Raw genomic sequence first — 19,878 nt, 5'->3', positions numbered from 1 at the left:
GATGGCTATAGAAATTGTAAGTCATTTTAAGGCAAGTGTGAGCAGTGCTGAATGATTTTTAGCTAGAAGGAGCAAAGTAAAACAAGATGAAAATATACAAGTTTAACTCTAGTAATAAAAAGCCAAAAATAGATACCAGTTTGGAAGTAAATGTAATATTTTTTTTAATGTTGGGTTTTAGGCAAGCTTGGTATTACAAATCCAAGAGTTGAGTCTGGAAAAAAAGATGAAGCAAGAATTGAAAAATTAATGGGATGTAAGAGTTTGAAACCATGAGAATAGAAGTTATGTATAAATACAGTGATTCATTTTCAAGAGCAGCATGGCATCCCTTAGGAAGAGAGTACAAAAGAAAAATGGATATTCAAGACTGAGCCATTAAAATCCTTAACCTATAAGTTAGAATGCATTAGAAATCCCCCAAAGAATTCAGAAAACAAGTAAAATATGTAATACTCCTACGTTTATTTGGCCAAATGCTTTATTGAGCATCTGCTTTTGCCAGGCTCAGCTCTATTGTAAGTACATATAGAATTTAGAGGAGTAAAGGACTCCCAATTGCTTTGTAATTTACTCAGTCCCACCAAAATGTAATTATTTGTCATAACTAAGGAATTTTCTCTGTGGATTAAAGAGAAATTTATTTTTTATAACACTGATCATTATTTCTTACAGAACTTATCTACAAGGAAGTAATGAATTCGGAAGAAAAGACTAAAAATGGTGTCGTAAAAGGACAGCCCTCTCCTTCAGGTACCCACTCCCAGTGAATAACCAATAAACCAGTACTTACGTATTTTTCTTGGCCTTGAACAAGAGCTTTGTGGCCAATAACACTGCTTATAGCTTTTACGAGTAAATATCCCATGACAGTTTACTGCTAACAATTTGTTTCACTCCCCCACGGTTCTTTTTTTGTTTTTTGTTTTAGCTAGAAGTGTCAAAGTAAAACAAAATGAAAACATATAAGTTTAACTTTAGTAATGAAAAGCCAAAAATGGATGCCAGTTTGGGAATTAAAGTAATCATCTTTAATGTTAGGTTTTAGGAAAGTTTGGTTTTACAAAATCAAGAGTTGAATCTGGAAAAAAGATGAAGAGTTGAAAAATGGATAAAAAATAAGAGTGTGAAATTCACTGTGGCATTCATTCTGACTATTCAGATCATGGGATTTAAAGTCCTAATGAATCTTGAAGAAGTCTTAACATGGGCTGCTGGAAAGGTAACTGCTCCTTATCCAAATGCAGAGCCATAATGCCCTCCCCATCACCAAGTCAATAGAGAGGTAGGAAACCCTCCAGCAAAATCCTCTTTCAGCATTCACTCCAGTGTTTAAACTCCGCCCAGGGTTGGCATAATGGGAGTTGAAACATCACCCAAGATGGACTCCAACTGAAGTTAGCATGGAAAGTCCTTCAGTTTATGATGTACAGAATCTAACACACATTTGTACATATACATATTTTGCCATGTAATGTGCTTTAGGATTACTTGAGATAACTTACTTGTACTTGTCAATGCTAATTTATATATATATATAAAGAACTATGTTATAAACATGAAGAGTATACAGAAAAGAGTTCTAGGAAATGTAGAGGCTCATACTCAGCTCAGGCTGGGAAGAATGTAGATGACAAATGATCAGTTTAAAGAAAAATAAATTTGGTGTTCTATCTTTGATAAATAATTTTTCCCATGAATTTTTAAATGTTTTAGGAAAAAATATGGATGAATAAATTTTTTATACTACTCTGAATAAGTAGTTTGCACCCATAACCACTATGTTGCCTAAACAGATACATTACAGTTATGGTGTATTTTTCTCACCTCTAGACTTGGGGAAATGTCCAATTTTATTCCAGATCTTTCCTTTCCCCAAAGAGGGTTAAGGAAATCATTGGGATTGTCTGCCCACCCTATTCATTCTTCTTTTATCAGATTGATACAAGTCTGCAGAATTTGCTTTTAACTTACTTGAATGTTCTGTCTGCTACTAATTAAGGAACCCAAAGACTGAATCCAGTACCCTGAAGATGCCACCTGCCAGTACAGAAAATTTCCTTGTCTTAAGGATTCCCATAATGGCCAGAACATATTTTCCTATAATCATTAAGAAGCCAAAATGCCATGGGTCAGTCAAGGGTGCCCTAGCATCTCAAGCTGGGGCTGGGCACATTTTAGCAGTGTCTCTTCTATTCATCTTTAATGGAATTTCTTTTTTCCAAAGTGCTTAGAGTCAGGCCATCCACTCCAGGACACCCCATCTTCTGCTTGTTTTGTCTTCTATTTCCTCTCAGCCCTAAGCAGGTCTCCACAACAGCTAATCTGTGATGATGTACAAATCACAATTCTCTTTTTAATACTTTCAAAACACTTCTACAAACTTCTTCATGTTTCCATGATTCCTTCTATGTAAACCGTAGAGCTCAGGAAAGGCAGAATGAGACTGACGATTGTACAAGTGAATCAATTAATCTTAAAAGGATGGGGTGAGTGATCTGCCATATGAAGAAAGCTTTAAAATTTGATAAAGGAACAAAGTATACTCAAGGCATACTTTTCTAATCATTAAAACCATAGTTCTTATACAAAAAGAAGGTGACTATATGTAGAAGTTTCACTTAACTCATTAAGGAGGGAAATGGCAGAATGACAATTACAGGTCAATCAAAATATAAGAAATTACAATTTATGTTACCTGTGGGGAAAAAATATAGACTTGAACAAGAATTTCATTGATGAGTGATCTCTATTGGCTTTGCGTCACTTACAAATGAAGCCTAGTAACTGCTTGCTGTCATTGATGGTCCTCTGTGATATACCCTAGATTTTTTCACACTGCACCCATTCTAGGATCTTATATTCCTATTTTACTAGGTTCTCCAACATTAAGAATGCTCCTACTCTAAAGTGGTGTCTTATCAAATACCACCTTGTCCCCAAATATTTTTCATATCTATCCAAAAAGACTTTTCAAAGAATAGAATATTTCCTTTCTATTGTTATTATTAGTTCCTGTATTTTAATATTGTCATATTACCCTTAGTAATTATAAATTCATTGAGAAGAAAGAAGATATATATTCATCTTTGTGTACCATGTGCCCAAGTGCTGTGCCTTGCACATAATAGTACCTTGATAAATATTTATTAATTTGAAAATTGCTGTTCAGTTCCTCCTTCCACATGTTGCTTGGTGTTATTCCAAAGACAGAATTCAAGAGTGCACCATAGTTTTAATACACTTTGCAATTCAGTATGTTCTTGGGCCAGTAAATATTTATTTATCTATTAATCACCATGAGGATAAATGAGCCAATAACTGAGTAGCTGAACTGTTGCTATTGACATTTGCTCATCCTTCAGATAAAGGTTTGCTGCTTTCAGGTAGTTATTTGATTTATTCATTGTGGGCAATGTATATTCTTGAATTTTTTTTACAGGCCTGTTTATAATGTGTTAATGATTAGTTCTAAATTATGTCACTTAGGCTCAACCTGCATGTAAGAGGTCTAAATCGTTTTATAACTATTTCAGCTATCTATAATAATCATAAGTTATTTACCTTGTACACATGCCCTAAATTATAGTTTTCTGGTTTAACCGATTTATAGTAAGAATGATTGTGGATTCACTTTCACTTCATGATTTAAAGATATATATATATTAATTGAGAAATCATACCTATATAATATTTATTATGAGCTATTTATGTGTGATATATTTTTATGCATGATGTGGAGGCATAGGACAGCCATGCACTGGAGCTGACTCTGCCAGCTGCAGGGAGCCAGCTGTGCTCCTCTCTCTGAACTACTAGCTTATTGACTTCATGTTGGTATTTTGCAATCCACCATGCAGGGTTTAAGACATGGAAATTGGCTGATTATACAGGTCAGCTTTTTTTAGCCCTGGAAAACCAAGTGTTACAGTTTTATTGCTACACTCTTGTGTCTGTATGTGTAGTCTGTTGTGTGAGTGTGTGTGCACACAATATGTATATATGCAGTAAACTATGCTAGAAATAAAAAACAATTACTAAGAACACTTTGAAAGTTAGCCTTTTTCATTATTCATTGTATGTTTGCAGATTATATTTTATTTTGTACATAGCTAAGAAGAAGTAATATAGCAACCTAGACTCCCTTAATACTTAGTCATGGCAACACTGAGAACTCAGCAGCAAGGAAATAAGCTAATGCAGTTTCTCAGTGACAAAATGTTTCTAATATCCAAACCCATGTTTTAATGATGCTTTTAAAATGTAAATGGGAAGTTAAGTGTGCATTTGCAGAAAATACATAGCTTTGAAATTTATTGATGGAATTGTTATGTATCAATAAGAAATAAATCTAAATTTCAAGTACATTTCTAAATAAATAATTATATTTCTTTCTGCTATCTGATTTTACTTGCATAGTAATTTATTTTCAGAAATAGCATGGCTGCTTGCTTTCTGAATTGATTTGCAAAGACTGCCATGGGAATTTCAGTTTATGAATAAAAATTAATTTTCTTCTAAAAGCGTTTTTGTCATAGAGTGTTAGAGCTAGAACAAATATAAGAGGTCATCTAATCCAAAAACTCTGTCTGTTCATCACTCCCATTCCACCTGAAAAAATAAACCTTTTAGAAGTAAAAGTGACTCACTGAATTACAGATGCTTAACATCAGGATGGGGAGAGATTAGTCAGAATCTCAAATTGAAGATAAAGCTTCTCATGTGATTATAATCTACAGCCTCTCCCCAAACCATATTCCACACACCATGGGCATGTGTCCTTCCCAATTAGAGGCACTGGTCTAATCCAATGATTTATTTTTTAATTTAAAAATCTTAGCCCCAAACAAGATGAGACTCAAGATCATGCAAAAAGAGAAAGGAATTTATTCCAGTGATTCCCTCCCCCCTCCATTTTAGTATTTCTTATAATTCTTAGTGTATACTTTGTGTGAGTGTGTGTGTGTGTGTGTGTGTGTATGTGTGTGTAGTGCAGTAAAATAATTTCCTTTAAAAATGCAGAAGAACATTTCTCTCTTAAATAAAAGATACCTTACGGCTAGGTAACTTCTAGTTGAAATTTTTATTAGCTTAAGTTACTTCTTTAACAAAACCAAATTTTTCTTTTTCAAGTAAAGTTGAAAGTATAGCTACTTTTGCAGGTAAAGTTGAAAGTATAGTTGAAAGTAAATAGTTTCTTTGTTTACAACCCTATTAGTATTAAGAGTATTTTACATGTCATTTTTATTGATAAAAATTTGAAGTGCTTTATTTAAAGATATTTCTTTAAATGCACATCTCTACTGGTTTCTTTAAAAACAGAGTAAAAGGAAAGGATATTTATCACAAGGCCCGGATATCCAGAGCAAGTGACATTACTGTCCAATTCAATTCAGTTCAATTTTGTTTAAGAGATTTTCACAAACAGTTGGTTAGAATTAACAACTTGAAGCCAAGAGTTATGTCTTGACTCTTCAATTTGTGCTTGGTTTTATGATTTACAAAGTTTATGTATTGTCTTAAAAGTATCACCCACTAAAGCCAGAATTGGGTATAATCAAGAAGGCATTTATTATAGTGCAATACAAGAAGTCAACAGAAGCAAATATCTTTCATGTAACAGTTAGGTTCTGGTTAATGTTTAACAATCACCTCTTTAAAAAATGAGAACTGATTGTAGTATTTACCTATTTCTGAGGTGTAAATGTTCTCAGTGTGACTAATTTCAAGCTACCAATGTGACATTAATGAAGGCAGAATGGAAAGAAATGCTAATAATTGGCTTTCAAAAGCCACTAAGACCTTGGCAAGGTAGTTCAGTTGGTTAGAGTATCAATCCAGGCAGGCCAATGTTGTGGGTTCAATCCCCAGCCAGGACATGTACAAGAATCAACCAATGAATGCATAAATTAGTGGAACAACAAATCAATGTCTCCCTCTCTGCCTCTCTCTCTCAAATTAGTCAAGTAATAAAAACTTCTAAAAAGTCAACCCCAGCATGCCACTAGACAATATATATGACTATTCCACAATAGTACTATATAGAGAGAAATGCTTCCCAAACAACAAGCAGATGTCACGAGAATTTTATAGTGGAAGCATTAGATGATAGGACCTCTTAATGAATTTATGCTATAAAAAATTAAGAGCCCTAGAAATACAGTTGATAGAGATTTTGAACTTTGAATAATTGAATACTAACTATAATTTGGATTTGGTATCTTTTTTTTTTTTAATTTTTTGGTCAAAATTCATTTTTATTAATAGAAAAAATACTCTACTTTCAGCTGTTATACTTGAAGTTGCTAATTTTAGGAAAAAGAATTTAAAATAATCACTTAATCCTATTTTGACTAAAACAATGAAACTGGTTTAAGAAAAGTATTCAGCACCATTTGCTCATAGGTTTTTCAGACTTTATTGTCAAAGTTTCTGAAACCTTCCTGTCAAGAAGGTACAGGAATTGCAAAGCTACATGATCTTTCCAACATAAAAGAGAGATATTACAGAGAGCCAGTTTAAGAACAAAAGGGGAAGAAAGGCAACTAATACTAAATAATTTTCCCTTAGCCAAGAATAGTTCAGGCATTTAACCAATAAATTGCATAGCCGGGAGAAATTTGCTTTCCCTCACAGAACCTATCTAGAAAAGTACATACAAAAAGCTACTAAATGTTTTGTTAGATTGAGTACTTACTCTGTGGTCAACAGTAGAGATTGAGAAGGATAGGAAAAATGAAGAGTATAATGATAAAATAAAATGAAACAAGGAAAACATAAACATGAGGTAACCCTGTAACAAAACTATATATGATAACGGGCTGACTTACCAGCCATGGCAGGTAGAAAGTTCCTAAAGTGTGTTAAAAATATGCTGCTTATTTAAAATAGGTGCAGGTGGAGAGCTGTGTATTTTATAATCTTTACCTGCAGTGTGATCCCATGTACATGAAGATCTTATTAAAAGTACTCTGAAAAAAAAAAAGCTACTCTGTTTTTTTTGCTGCCTTCATTCTATATTATTTATAGATGTCAATTTGTGTTTTTTTCCTAGGAAAATTTCCTCAGTGTTCTTTGTATAATTTCTCTAGCTGCCATTGTTGTGGATTTGTGTTTATTTGTAAACATCAAATTGTGTTCTTATAAAGGAGCCTTATCTCAGTTGAGTCACCTTTCATCCTTGTTTGAATCAGTACTCAGCTTTAACTGTGACAGTTAGAACAGGTCCACATAATCAACTCTTTTTGCCTAAGTAGAAAGCCTATCTCAAGAGAAGACCAGGATATTCTGGTTAATGTTTAACAATCTGTATTTATACAGAGATACTTGAAAATACTTTTTAGTTTGCATTATCACAAAAGGTTAATTTAAAACTTTCAAATCAGTTATTTTGTCATAATTTATATAAAACACACTAGCAAAAATCTCTCTGGTTACATGAGCATTTTTATTAATTATAATATTTGTGAGATGTATATGTCATTATTTGATCTATTTAGTTTCTAATTCACTGACACCAAAACCTCCTATTTGTTAAATCAGTTGTATTTTTATATAATAGCACCAAATAGAAAACAATTCCATTTACAAGAGAATCAAAAAGAATGAAATACTTAAAAATAAGTTTAACAAAAAGAATGCAAATATTTTACTCTGAAAAATAAAAAAACATTGTTAAAAGAAAGATCTAAATAAAGACATTTCATTGTTCAGTGGTTAGTGTTAAGATGACAATATTGTCCAAATTGACCTGTAGCTTAAACACAATAACTATCAAAATCACAGCTGCCTCTTTTGCAGAAATTGATAATCTGTTCTTAAAATTCACATGCAAGGGACAAAGAACAGCCAAAACAATCTCAAAAAAGAACACAGTTGGATAATTTACACTTCCTGATTTCAAAATTGCAGGATTCAAGACAGTGAGGTATTTGCAAGAGGTACATATTTAAATCAATGAAATAGAATTGAAAGTCTAGAAATCCTTACATTTATAGTCATTTGGTTTTTAACAAGGATATCAAGACAATTTCATGGACAAGAAACAGTTTTTTCAATAAATGGTGCTAGGCAACTAGTTAGCCACATACAAAAGAATGAAGGTAGACCTTGACCTCATACCATATACAAAAATGAACTCAAAGTGGATCATAGACTTAAGTGTAAGAGCTAAAATATAGAGGTAAAAAAGTATAGGAGAAAATCTTCATGATCTTGGGTTAGGAATTTTTTTTTAAGATATGGCTAAAAGTGCATCCAACAAAAGAGGATAAATAGATAATTCCAACTTCATCAAAATTAAAAAAGACTTGTGTGCTTCAAAGGACAGCATCAAGCAAGTGAAAAATCTTACATGATAAGGAACTTGTATTCAGAATATGTAAGAACTTCTACAACTCAATAATACAAAGAAAATAATAATTTTAAAATGGCCAAATAATCTGAATAGACATTTCTCCAAAGAAGATATACAAATGTCTAACAATGACATGAAAAGACACTCAGCATCATTAGCTCTTAGGCAAAAGCAAATCAAACCACAGTGAGATACCATTTCACATACAATAGGATGGCTATAAACAAAAAGAAATATAAGTGTTGAAGAGGGTAGGGGGAAATTGAAGTCCTCCTACACTGCTGGGAAGAATGTAAACTGGTACAGCCACTTTGAAGAACCATTTGGCCGTTTCTCACATGTTAAACATAGAGTTGCTCTATGACCCAACAATTCCACTCTTAGAAATAAAACTTGCTCAAGAATGTTAATAAATAATTATTCATAATAGCCAAAAAGTAGAAACAAGGTAAACGTCTACCCAGTGCCCATCAGCTAATAAATACACAAACATGATGTATCCATACAATGGGATACTATTCAATCATGAAAAGACTGAAATACTGATAACTACCATACAGCATCTAAGAACCTTGAAACCATTATGCTGTGTGAAAGAAGCCAATCACAACAGATTACATATTGTATCATTCCATTTATATGATATATCTGGAAGAGGCAATTTTATAAAGTAAGTTCAACAGTGAAGTTCAACAATGTCTAGTGTTAGCAGCTAAGTGAGAATGAGGGTACAGGGTTTTCTTTTAAGGTGATGCAAAACAATACAAAATTGATTGTAGTGATGGTTGTGCAACATTATGTGTATTCTAAAAACCACTGAATTGAACATGTTTGTTAATTGTATCTCAATAAAGCTATTACAAAAAGATATTCGGGCAACATTTTATACTTCATGTTAAAATAAATCTAAACTATAGCACCATGATTTGAAAGTCATCCTGGTGTAGGAATCTATCACCAGGAGATGACTGGACAGTAAGAACAAATCAGTCTCACTCTGTCAGCTCATCATTGATAGAATCTTACTTAGAGGCTCATAAATAGTTTTATTATCTACCCTTTAATAAGGATGTAAAGAAATTGGAGACAATTCTGACAGGTAAATTGTAGCAATACTAAATTATTAGAGACCAAGCTTATAAAAGAACATGAGGATAATTTAATCCAGAATCAGGGGGAAAAACAGAGCCGGGCATTTGGTATATGTAAAGGAATTAAGGGTTGTCAGCTAGTATGTGAAATCTAGTAAATGTCATGAGAGGAAATGAACTAACCCTGTACCATATCTATAAAGGATATAATTAAATACAGTTGGAATAGATTTGAAACCAGATAACTTTACATAATGCATTATTCTTTTTTTTTTCTTTTCCTTTTTTTTTGTATTTTTCTGAAGCTGGAAACGGGGAGAGACAGTCAGACAGACTCCCGCATGCGCCCGACCGGGATCCACCCGGCACGCCCACCAGGGAGCGACGCTCTGCCCACCAGGGGGCGATGCTCTGCCCCTCCATGGCGTCGCTCTGTTGCAACCAGAGCCACTCTAGCACCTGGGGCAGAGGCCCAGGAGCCATCCCCAGTGCCTGGGCCATCTTTGCTCCAATGGAGCCTCGCTGCGGGAGGGGAAGAGAGAGACAGAGAGGAAGGAGAGGGGGAGGGGTGGAGAAGCAGATGGGCGCTTCTCCTGTGTGCCCTGGCCGGGAATCGAACCCTGGACTTCCGCACGCCATGCCGACGCTCTACCACTGAGCCAACCGGCCAGGGCATAATGCATTATTCTGATAATGAGAGTAATTATTTACAAAAGAGCTTTAAAAATTTAGAGACATTTAACATTAAGAAGTATTGATACTTATGAGAGTTTACAAACACATGAAAAATATACAAGCCTTTTTTCATATAAAAATGTCATGTTACAAAGACCATATATTAAATAAGTACAGTTAGAGAAATTCTTAGCAAAAAGAAATAAATATATCAAGTTTAATAGTTCTTATCATTAATATGATTAGTCAGTGCATATTATCTTTCTGCATTTTTTTTACATTTCTATAATTTACTATATATATATATAATCAACTAATAAAAATTTAAAACACATACAGAATACATATAATCCATCTTAGTTTACATGTATGGATCCTCTCCAGATACTTTTACATTTTTATTAATTGATTTTATTTTTATTAATTTATTGTGTTTACATAGATTCTAATGTCTCCCATTTTCCCTAGTATATCCCCCCTGTCTCCTTCCCCGTAACGCCCTCTCCCCTTCCCTCCAGGATTTGCTTTTCTGCTCTCGTCCCATCCTATCACCCTGTCATCCCCCTTTCCCTCTGTCTCTTTCTTTCTGGATCCTTTGATCCCACCTCTGTCTCTATTTCGCTCCTTAGTTTATATTGTTCGTTGGATTCCTCATATGAGTGAGGTCATACGATATTTTTCTTTCTCTGCCTGGCTTATTTCACTTAACATAATAGTTTCCAGGTCCATCCATGTTGTCACAAAAAATAATATTTCCTTCTTTTTCATGGCCCCATAGTATTCCATTGTGTATATGTACCACTGCTTTTTAATCCAATCGTCCACTGCCGGACACTTGGGCTGTTTCCAGGTCTTGGCTATTGTAAACAATGCTGCCATAAACATGGGGATGCATTTCTCCTTTTCAAACTGCTCTATAGTATGTTTGGGGAATATTCCTAAATGTGGGATAGCAGGGTCAAAAGGGAGTTTGATTTTTAATTTTTTGAGGAATCTCCTTACTGTTTTCCACAGTGGCTGACCAGTCTGCATTCCCACCAGCAGTGCAGGAGGGTTCCCTTTTCTCCACATCCTCGCCAGCATTTATTCTATGTTGTTTGTTGATAAGCACCATTCTAACTGGTGTGAGGTGATATCTCATTGTGGTTTTAATTTGCATTTCTCTAATGATTAGTGATGTTGAGCAGTTTTTCATCTATTGGCCATCTGTATGTCCTCTTTGGAGAAGATCTATTCATTTCTTTTGCCCATTTTTTAATTGGACTGTTTATCTTCCTGGTGTTGAGTTTTACAAGTTCTTTATAAATTTTGGTTATTAACCCCTTATCAGACGTATTATCGAATATGTTCTCCCATTGTGGGGTTTGCCTTTTTATTTTGTTCCTTTTGTCTTTAGCTGTGCAAAAGCTTTTTAGTTTGATATAGTCCCATTTATTTATTCTTTCCTTTATTTCACTTGCCTGTGGAGATAAATCAGCAAATATATTGCTGTGAGTGATGTTGGAGAGCTTATTGCCTATGTTTTCCTCTAGGATGCTTATGGTTTCATGACTTACATTTATGTTTTTTATCCACTTTGAGTTTATTTTTGTGATAACTCACAAGTTGGTGGTCTAGTTTCATTTTTTTGCAGGTAGCTGACCAATTTTCCCAACACCATTTGTTAAAGAGACTGTCTTTATTCCATTGTATGCTATCACCACCCTTGTCAAATATCAATTGCTCATAAAGGTGCGGGTTTATTTCTGGGTTCTCTGTTCTGTTTCATTGATCTATATGCCTGTTCTTATGCCAGTACCAAGCAGTTTTGAGTGCAATAGCCCTGTAGTATAACTTGATGTCCAGACGTGTGATACCACCCACTTTATTCTTCTTTTTCAAAATTGCTGAGGCTATTTGTGTTCTTTTTTGTTTCCATATGTATTTTGGGAATATTTGTTCTATATCTTTGAAGTATGTCCTTGGTATTTTAATTGGTATTGCATTGAATTTATAAATTACTTTGGATAATATGGACATTTTAATGATGTTTATTCTTCCTAGCTATGAACATGGTATATGCTTCCTTGTTTGTATCTTTCTTGATTTCTTTTATCAATGTTTTATAATTTTCTGAGTACAGTCTTTAACCTCCTTGGTTTAATTTACTCCTAGGTACTTTATTTTTTTGGTTGCAAAGGTGAAGGGGATTGTTTTCTTAATTTCTCTTTCTGACAGTTCATTGTTAATGTATAAAAATGCCTCTGATTTCTGAGTATTAATTTTATATCCTACTACCTTGTTGAATTCATTTATCAGGTCCAGTAGTTTTTTGACTGCAACTTTAGGGTTTTCTATGTACAGTATCATATCATCAACAAATAATGATAGTTTTACTTCTTCTTTTCCGACTTGGATGTCTTTTATTTCTTCTTGTTGTCTGATTGCTGTAGCTAGAACTTCCAGAACTATGTTGAATAAGAGTGGTGAAAGGGGCACCCCTGCCTTGTTCCTGATCTTAAGGGGATTGCTTTTAACTTTTGCCCATTGAGTATGATGTTGGCTGTGGGTTTGTCATAGATGGCCTTTATCATGTTGAGGTATATTTCCTGTATTTCCACTTTGCTGAGAGTTTTGATCATAAATGGGTGTTAGATTTTATCAAATGCTTTTTCTGCATCTATTGATATTATCATGTGGTTTTTGTCCTTCCTTTTGTTTATGTGATGAATCACATAGATTGACTTGTGTATATTGTACGAGCCTTGCCTCTCCAGAATAAATACCACTTTATCATGGTGTATGTTGTTGTTGTTTTTTAATATATTGCTGGATCCGGTTTGCTAATATTTTGTTGAGAATTTTAGCATCTAAATTTATCATGGATATTGGCCTATAGTTTTCTTTCTTTGTGTTGTCTTTGCCTGGTTTTGGTATCAGAATTATGCTCGCCTCATAAAAGGAGCTTGGAAATCCTCCTTCCTCTTGAATTTTTTGAAATAGCTTGAGAAGGATAGGAGTTAGTTCTTCTTTGAATATTTGGTAAAATTATGCCTGTGAAGCCATCTGGTCAGGGCTTTTGTTTGTTGGAAGTTCATTGATAACTGTTTCTATCTCATTTATTGTAATCAGTCTATTTAAGTTTTCTGATTCTTCCAGATTGATTTTTGAAAGATTACATTTTTCAAGGAATTTGTACATTTCACCTAGGTTGTCTAATTTTTTGGCATACATTTCTTCATAGTATTTTCTTACAATCCCATGTATTTCTGCTATGTTTGTTGTTACTTCTCCACCCTCATTTCTAATTTTACTTATTTGAATTCTTTCTTTTTTTTTCTTGGTGATTCTGGCTAAGGATTTATCGATCTTGTTTACCTTTTCAAATACCAGCTCTTGGTTTCATTTATCTTCTCTATTGTTTTCTTAGCCTCTATGTCATTTATATCTGCTCTGATCTTTATTATTTCCTTCCCTCTACTTCCTCTAGGCTTTACTTGCTGTTCTTTTTCTAGTTCTTTTAGTTGCAGGATTAAGTTGTTTTTTGAGCTTTTTTTAGCTTCTTAAGGTATGCCTGAAATGCTATGAACTTCCCTCTCAGGTCTGCTTTTGCTGTGTCCCACAGATTTTGAGTTGTTGTATGCTCATTTTTATTTGTTTCAAGGAAATTTTTTATTTCTTTCTTGATCTCATTGTTGACCCAGTCATTGTTTAATAACATGCTGTTTAGTTTCTAAGTGTTGGAGTGTTTTTCAGTTTTCCTATTGTAGTCGATTTCTAGTTTCGTGCCATTGTGGTCAGAGAAGATGCTTGATATGGTTTCAATCTTCTGAAATTTGTTGAGACTCATTTTATGCCCTAATATGTGGTCTATCCTAGAGAAGTACCATGAGCACTTGAAAAGAATGTATATTTTGCTGCTTTAGGGTGGAAGGTTCTGAAGATATCTATTAAATCCAGTTGATCTAGTATATCTCTTAATTCTGTTGTTTCTTTGTTAATTTTCTTTCTTGAGGATCTATCCATTGATGTTAGTGGGGTATTGAAATCCCCTACTATTATAGTATTGCAGTTGATCTCTCCCTTTATGTCCATCAAAATTTGCTTTATATATTTAGGTGCTTTATATATTAATTGCATATATATTTATAATGATTATCTCTTCCTGTTGGATTGCTCCCTTTATCATTATGTAGTGACCTTCTTTATCCCTTACTATAGTCTTTATTTTAAAGTCTATTTTTTCAGATATAAGTATTGCTACCCCAGCTTTTTTTTCGCTTTCATTTGCATAAAATATTTTTCCATCCTTTTACTTTCAGTCTATGTGTATCTTTTGTTTTGAGGTGCATCTCCTGTAGACAGCATATATATGGGTCCTGTTTTTTTATCCATTCAGCTACCCTATGTCTTTTGATTGTAGCATTTAATCCATTTACATTTAAAGTTATTATTGATATGTAGTTGTTTATTGCTACTTTATTATTTAAAGTTATATTCCTCTTTTACTATATTCTTTTCCCCTTTTGTTCTGTTTACAACAGGCCCCTTCACATTTCTTGCAGCATTGGTTTGGTTGTAATGAATTCCTTGAGTGTTTTTGTTTTTTTGTTTTTTTTTTGGTCTGGGTAGCTTTTATTTCTCCTTCAATTTTAAACAATAGCCTTACTGGATAAAAAAGTCTTGGTTGTAGGCTCTTGTTCTGCATTACTTTGAATATGTCTTGCCTTACCCTTTTGGCCTCAAGTGTTTCTGTTGAGAAGTCAAATGTCATCCTTATGGGGACTCCTTTGTAGGTGATAGCCTTTTTTTTCTAGCAGATTTTAATATTTTCTCTATCTCTTAGCTTTGGTATTTTAATTATAATGTGTCTTGGTGTAGACTTTTTTGGGTTTCTGTTTAGTGGAATTCTCTGTGCTTCTTGAACTTGTGTGACTTTTTCCTTATCAATTTAGGGAAGTTTTCAGCTATGATTTCATTGAACAAGGTCTCTAACCCTTGTTCTTTCTCTTCTTCTTCAGGAACCCCTATGATGCAGATGTTGTTTCTCTTTAGGTTGTCACAGAGCTCTCTTAGAGTTTCCTCAGATTTTTTCAGTCTCTTTTCTTTTTGCTGCTCCGCTTACATGCTTTCACTTATCTTGTCCTCTAGGTCACTGATTCGATCCTCTGCTTCATCCAGTCTGCTTTTAATTTCTTCCAGTGTAGTCTTCATTTCTGATATTATGTTTGTCATTTCTGTCTGGTTCTTCTTTATGATTTCCATGTCCTTTTTGATGCTTTCAATTTCTTTATTGAAGTGTTCATTAAGTCCATTCATTCTAGCTTTGAGATCTTTAAGCATCCTAAAAAATCATTATTTTATACTCTGCATCCAGTAATTTGATTACTTTCAATTCGTCCAAGAGTTTATCAGAGGATTTATCTTGTTGAAGCATATGACTTATGCTTCTCTGCCTACCCATTATTCTCTATGACTTATGGGCTTCTTCTATCTGTGATCTCCTTACCTAATAGAGCCTCTTTGAAGTCTTGATTTGTTTGTTTTCTTCTCAGTTTTCTTAACTCAGTGGTAGTCTTGTTTACTGATCTCAGCAGGGGGCTTATTTGGAGCTGTATCCAGGAATGCGGTGGTTTAATTTGAGACTCTGAAGGCCCAATCTGCGCCAGCTTCTCTTTGGGGGTGGACAGGGTGCTTTCTCTATTTCTGTAGGGGGAAGTATATCTCAGATCTCCATGAAGACCTGAGTTACTGCCCCTCCTCCCCACTTCATGTTTTCAGCTGTGTCTTGTTGCTCTGATTGGAGCTAGAGAGCTTTCTGGAGGTGGGTCACCCAGAACCACTTTAGGCTTGTGGTTTATTGAGGGTTCAACCCCTCCCCCAGCTATGGACACCTCTGCACCAGATGAGTCAGCTTCTCAGTTCATCCCATGCATTCCTCTGCCCATCCCCATCTGTCTCTCTCTCTCTCTTCACTTTCCTTTTGGAAGACAAGCCTGCCCTCTCAGCTCACCTCATTCCCAGGTCCCCAGGCAAGTGGCTGTGAGTGATATTCTCTGCTCTTCTCCTTGTAATGAGAGCCCTTCTGGGGAGACACACCACGCCTCAATGCTACCTACCAGGCTCAGTGTGGCTTCTTTGCTCCTTAGTTTTTGAGACCTATTCTAATCCAAAATTGGTTTTTTATGCTGATTGTTCCTAAATTAATTTGTAATCCAGTTTGGTGGTGTGAGCTGGGAGTCTGTGCATCTGCCTACTCTGCTGCCATCTTTGTTCTCTCCTACTTTTACATTTTATTCACATTTTTTCCACTGGCAGAAAAGTTCACCCCAGGAGCACAGATGGTATTAACCTTTCCATTTCATTAGACTATTTTTTTCTGATTCACTAGTTTTAAGTGATAATAGTACTGTAACTAATTTTAGATTTATTATTTTCTATCAAATATATTTAGCCCATTATATTTGTTCAAATGAGATACAATTTTAATGACAATTCTTCATCTCTTATTTTATTGTATGACCTATACTGTAAGTGTTTTAAATAGCAAACTGTTTCACAAAGCATAACTTACGCCACCCATTTTGCTTAAGTATAAAGAATATATAAAGAGAAAAAGTAAATTGACTCTTTCCAGGGTGCCATGGTTTAATTATACCTCACAATACCTCTGGTTCATCTTTTCTTTATAATAGTTCTCAAGCCTACTATAGCACAGCAAGTATTTACTGAGAAATTACTGTGAACAACATTCTTCTCGTAGTTTCAAAATCATTATATTCCCACATAAAGAGATAAATAAGTTTTTTGTAAATTATTCTAAATTGATAATTCAAAGTTTTTATTTGTAGATTCCCAGGCAAACAAGCTTGCTAGAAATTAAACACACAATCTTAAAGCACACTCTAACTTCTCTTGTTTTCTTTCTTTGTTTTGTTTTGTTTACTTTTGGTCTATGGTAACTTTCATTAAATGTCCTACTTGGATTTTCTATATGGATTTTAAATTTGATGACAGAGTAATAACTATGTCTGTGATGGCAAACCTTCTTATAAAGACTGCCCACTTTTGCAGTGCTGGTCAACCTGGTCCCTACAGCCCACTAGTGGGCATTCCAGCTTTCATGGTGGGCCAATTGCGATGCCATTTGGTTGCTCTGCTAATGACCACCATGATGAAAGCTGGAACACCCACTAGTGGGTGGGAGGGACGAGGTTGACCAGCACTGCAAAAGTGGGCGGTTTTTATAAAAAGGTTTGCCATCATGGTACTAGATAACAATATTTACTTACTGTGTCTTCCTTCCTCTAGAGCTGTAGGCTCCAAATAATTCATATATCTGGGCCTCACCTCAGCCCAAATTTCTGGAATAGGATCCTTATGTGTATTTGTTTTAAAAACTCCCTGCACTAAAAACACCCAGGTGCCAAATAGTAAGTACATTGAAGGGTTTTGCACATCTACTTTCTCCATAGAACAGCTGTCTGCAACCCTTGACTACACAGAATGTGGGAAGATTTTAACAAAAGCAATTGCCTTGGCTCCATCCAAGACCAAGTTTTTTAGTGTTATTTTTTTTTCTTTCAAGTACATTACAAGTGATTTCTAAGGTAAAATACTATTTGTTAACTACTGCTTGACCAGGTGGTGGCATAGTGGATAGATTTTCAACCTGGGAGGCTGAGGACCCAGGTTCAAAACTCTGAGGTCACCGGCTTGAGAATGGGCTCACCAGCCCATGCTTGAGCGTGGGATTGTTGGCTTGAGTGTGGGATCATAGACATGAACCCATGGTCATTGGCTTGAGCCCAAAGGTCACTGGCTTGAAGCCCAAGGTCTCTGACTTGAACAAGGGGTCATTGGCTCATCTAGAGCTCCTCAATCAAGGGACATATAAGAAAGCAATCAATGAACTACTAAAGTGCCACAATTATGAGTTGATGCTTCTTGTCTCTTTCCCTCCCTCTCTCTCTCTGTCTTTTGTGTTTGCCCTAAAAAAATAAGATAAGTACTGCACTAGCTTGTGAGTAACTTGTGACCTGGGACTCTGCATTGTTATGTCTTTATTTTCACCATCTAATATAGTACCCTAGATTAGTTGTTCTATGAAGGCTTGTCAAATGAATGATGGACTAGATGTTTCCTATTATATTTGCTCATGCCTGCATCCTGAGTGTCATTAAGTTGAGTCTAGTTCCAGATTTAGTCATGTTGGTCTTCATTTTCTTAGCACAGGTGCAGCAGTGAACAGCAGTGAGAGTCTCCCTCCATCCTCATCTGTCAACGACATCTCCTCCATGTCCACCGACCAGACCCTGGCATCCGACACTGACAGCAGCCTGGAAGCTTCCGCAGGACCCCTGGGTTGTTGCAGGTGACTAGCCGCCTGCCTGCGAAACCCAGCATTCTTCAGGAGATGATGTGATGGAACACACACACACACACACACACACACACACACACACAGACACACAGACACACAGACACACAGTGACAAGAAAACAGGAAGGGAGAGAATCCAGCCCTAAAATTGAAACAAATCTTTCAGCCTGCTTCTTCTCCAGAGTTCTGTATTGCAGCTAAGCCAAATGTATATTTAACTTCTAGTTGCTCCCGCTTTGGTCTTCTTCCAATGATGCTTACTACAGAAAGCAAATCAAACACAATTAGGGAAGCCTTTTCCATGAAGTGTAATTTTAATGGCTGCAAAACCAGTGACCTGTAACAGCCCTTTCAAATGGCATGACAAGGTGTGCAGTGACCCCCATCCAGCATGTGTGTGTCTCTATCTTGCATCTACCTGCTCCTATTGGCCTAGTCAGATGGATGTAGATACAGATCCGCATGTGTCTGTATTCACACAGCACTACTTACTTAGAGATGCTACTGTCAGTGTCCTCAGGGCTCTACCAAGACATCATGCACTGGGGTACCACACGGTCCATTTCATGTGATCTATTACTCTGACATAAACCCATCTGTAATATATTGCCAGTATATAAGCTGTTTAGTTTGTTAATTGATTAAGCTGTATGTCTTATAAGAAAACATGTAAAGGGGGAAACATGGGGAGAGTGAGCTCTCTCGGACCCTTGAAGATGTAGCTTCCAAGTTTGAACTGATTAAATGGCACCTGTATACCAATTTGTAGAAACAAGATATGTGATGCTTATGTACAGCGTGGGGGTGGGAGGGGGTAACAGTTTCCAAACACTAAAGGGTGTGGTCTTTAAAAGGAAGGTGGGAGTAAAAGCTGAGGCTCTTTTTTCCGACAGTGTGTGGGTAGGACTGACTAGAGCAGTGTGACAGTGTGGAGGGAGACCTAGAGAAGTGTGCTGCCCAGACACTAGAGATACTGATGTCCATAGTTCAGAGAGTAAACCTCATTTGTCATTTACAAATTCTGTGTCACAGCTGGACAGAGAATGGCAGGTGCCGAGACAGAGGTATTCGGTCATAAGAATCACTCCCAGGAACAAAGTGGGGTGCCTCTGTGTGAGGTCCTTCACAGAAAACTAGCCCCTTAGATGATCTTCAGACTGTGGGTTGTGCTCCCCAAGACTGGGCTAATTCCTAGGTTTATACCCAAGACTGGGCTAATTCCAAGGTTTATACCCAGTCATAGTTTTACTTTGAAAAATAATATTACTTTCTTCTTCTGGAATTACAAATAATAATAATTACTTAAAAAAAAAAAAAACAACCCAAAGCACAGGGTGATCCTCAGGTTAGCAGTTGAAAACATTTCCACAGCTGTTTTTCTTTCTCAGGATTTCC

At 35.5% G+C, this 19,878-nt stretch overlaps 1 protein-coding gene across 5 annotated transcripts in view; it reads left to right on the top strand.

Moving 5' to 3' along the window:
• MAPK10 (mitogen-activated protein kinase 10) overlaps positions 1-18,587 on the top strand; it is a 335,359-nt gene extending 316,772 nt beyond the window's left edge. For 4 of the 5 annotated variants that reach the window (XM_066384871.1, XM_066384870.1, XM_066384869.1 and 1 more), the window contains 2 exons: positions 676-753; positions 18,337-18,587. In XM_066384871.1, the coding sequence (XP_066240968.1) occupies positions 676-753; positions 18,337-18,479 (221 nt within the window). In that variant the 3' untranslated portion in view covers positions 18,480-18,587. Of the gene's footprint in view, positions 1-675; positions 754-18,331 lie in introns of all 5 variants that reach the window. The other variant, XM_066384873.1, reaches the window with a different exon arrangement.
• The last annotated feature ends 1,291 nt before the right edge of the window (positions 18,588-19,878 follow it).

This window comes from Saccopteryx leptura, chromosome 5 (assembly GCF_036850995.1).
Source record: "Saccopteryx leptura isolate mSacLep1 chromosome 5, mSacLep1_pri_phased_curated, whole genome shotgun sequence".
Classification (NCBI taxonomy): Eukaryota; Metazoa; Chordata; class Mammalia; order Chiroptera; family Emballonuridae; genus Saccopteryx; species Saccopteryx leptura.
The sequence above is the reverse complement of the archived record's forward strand: the minus strand, read 5'-3'. Positions and strand labels throughout refer to the sequence as shown.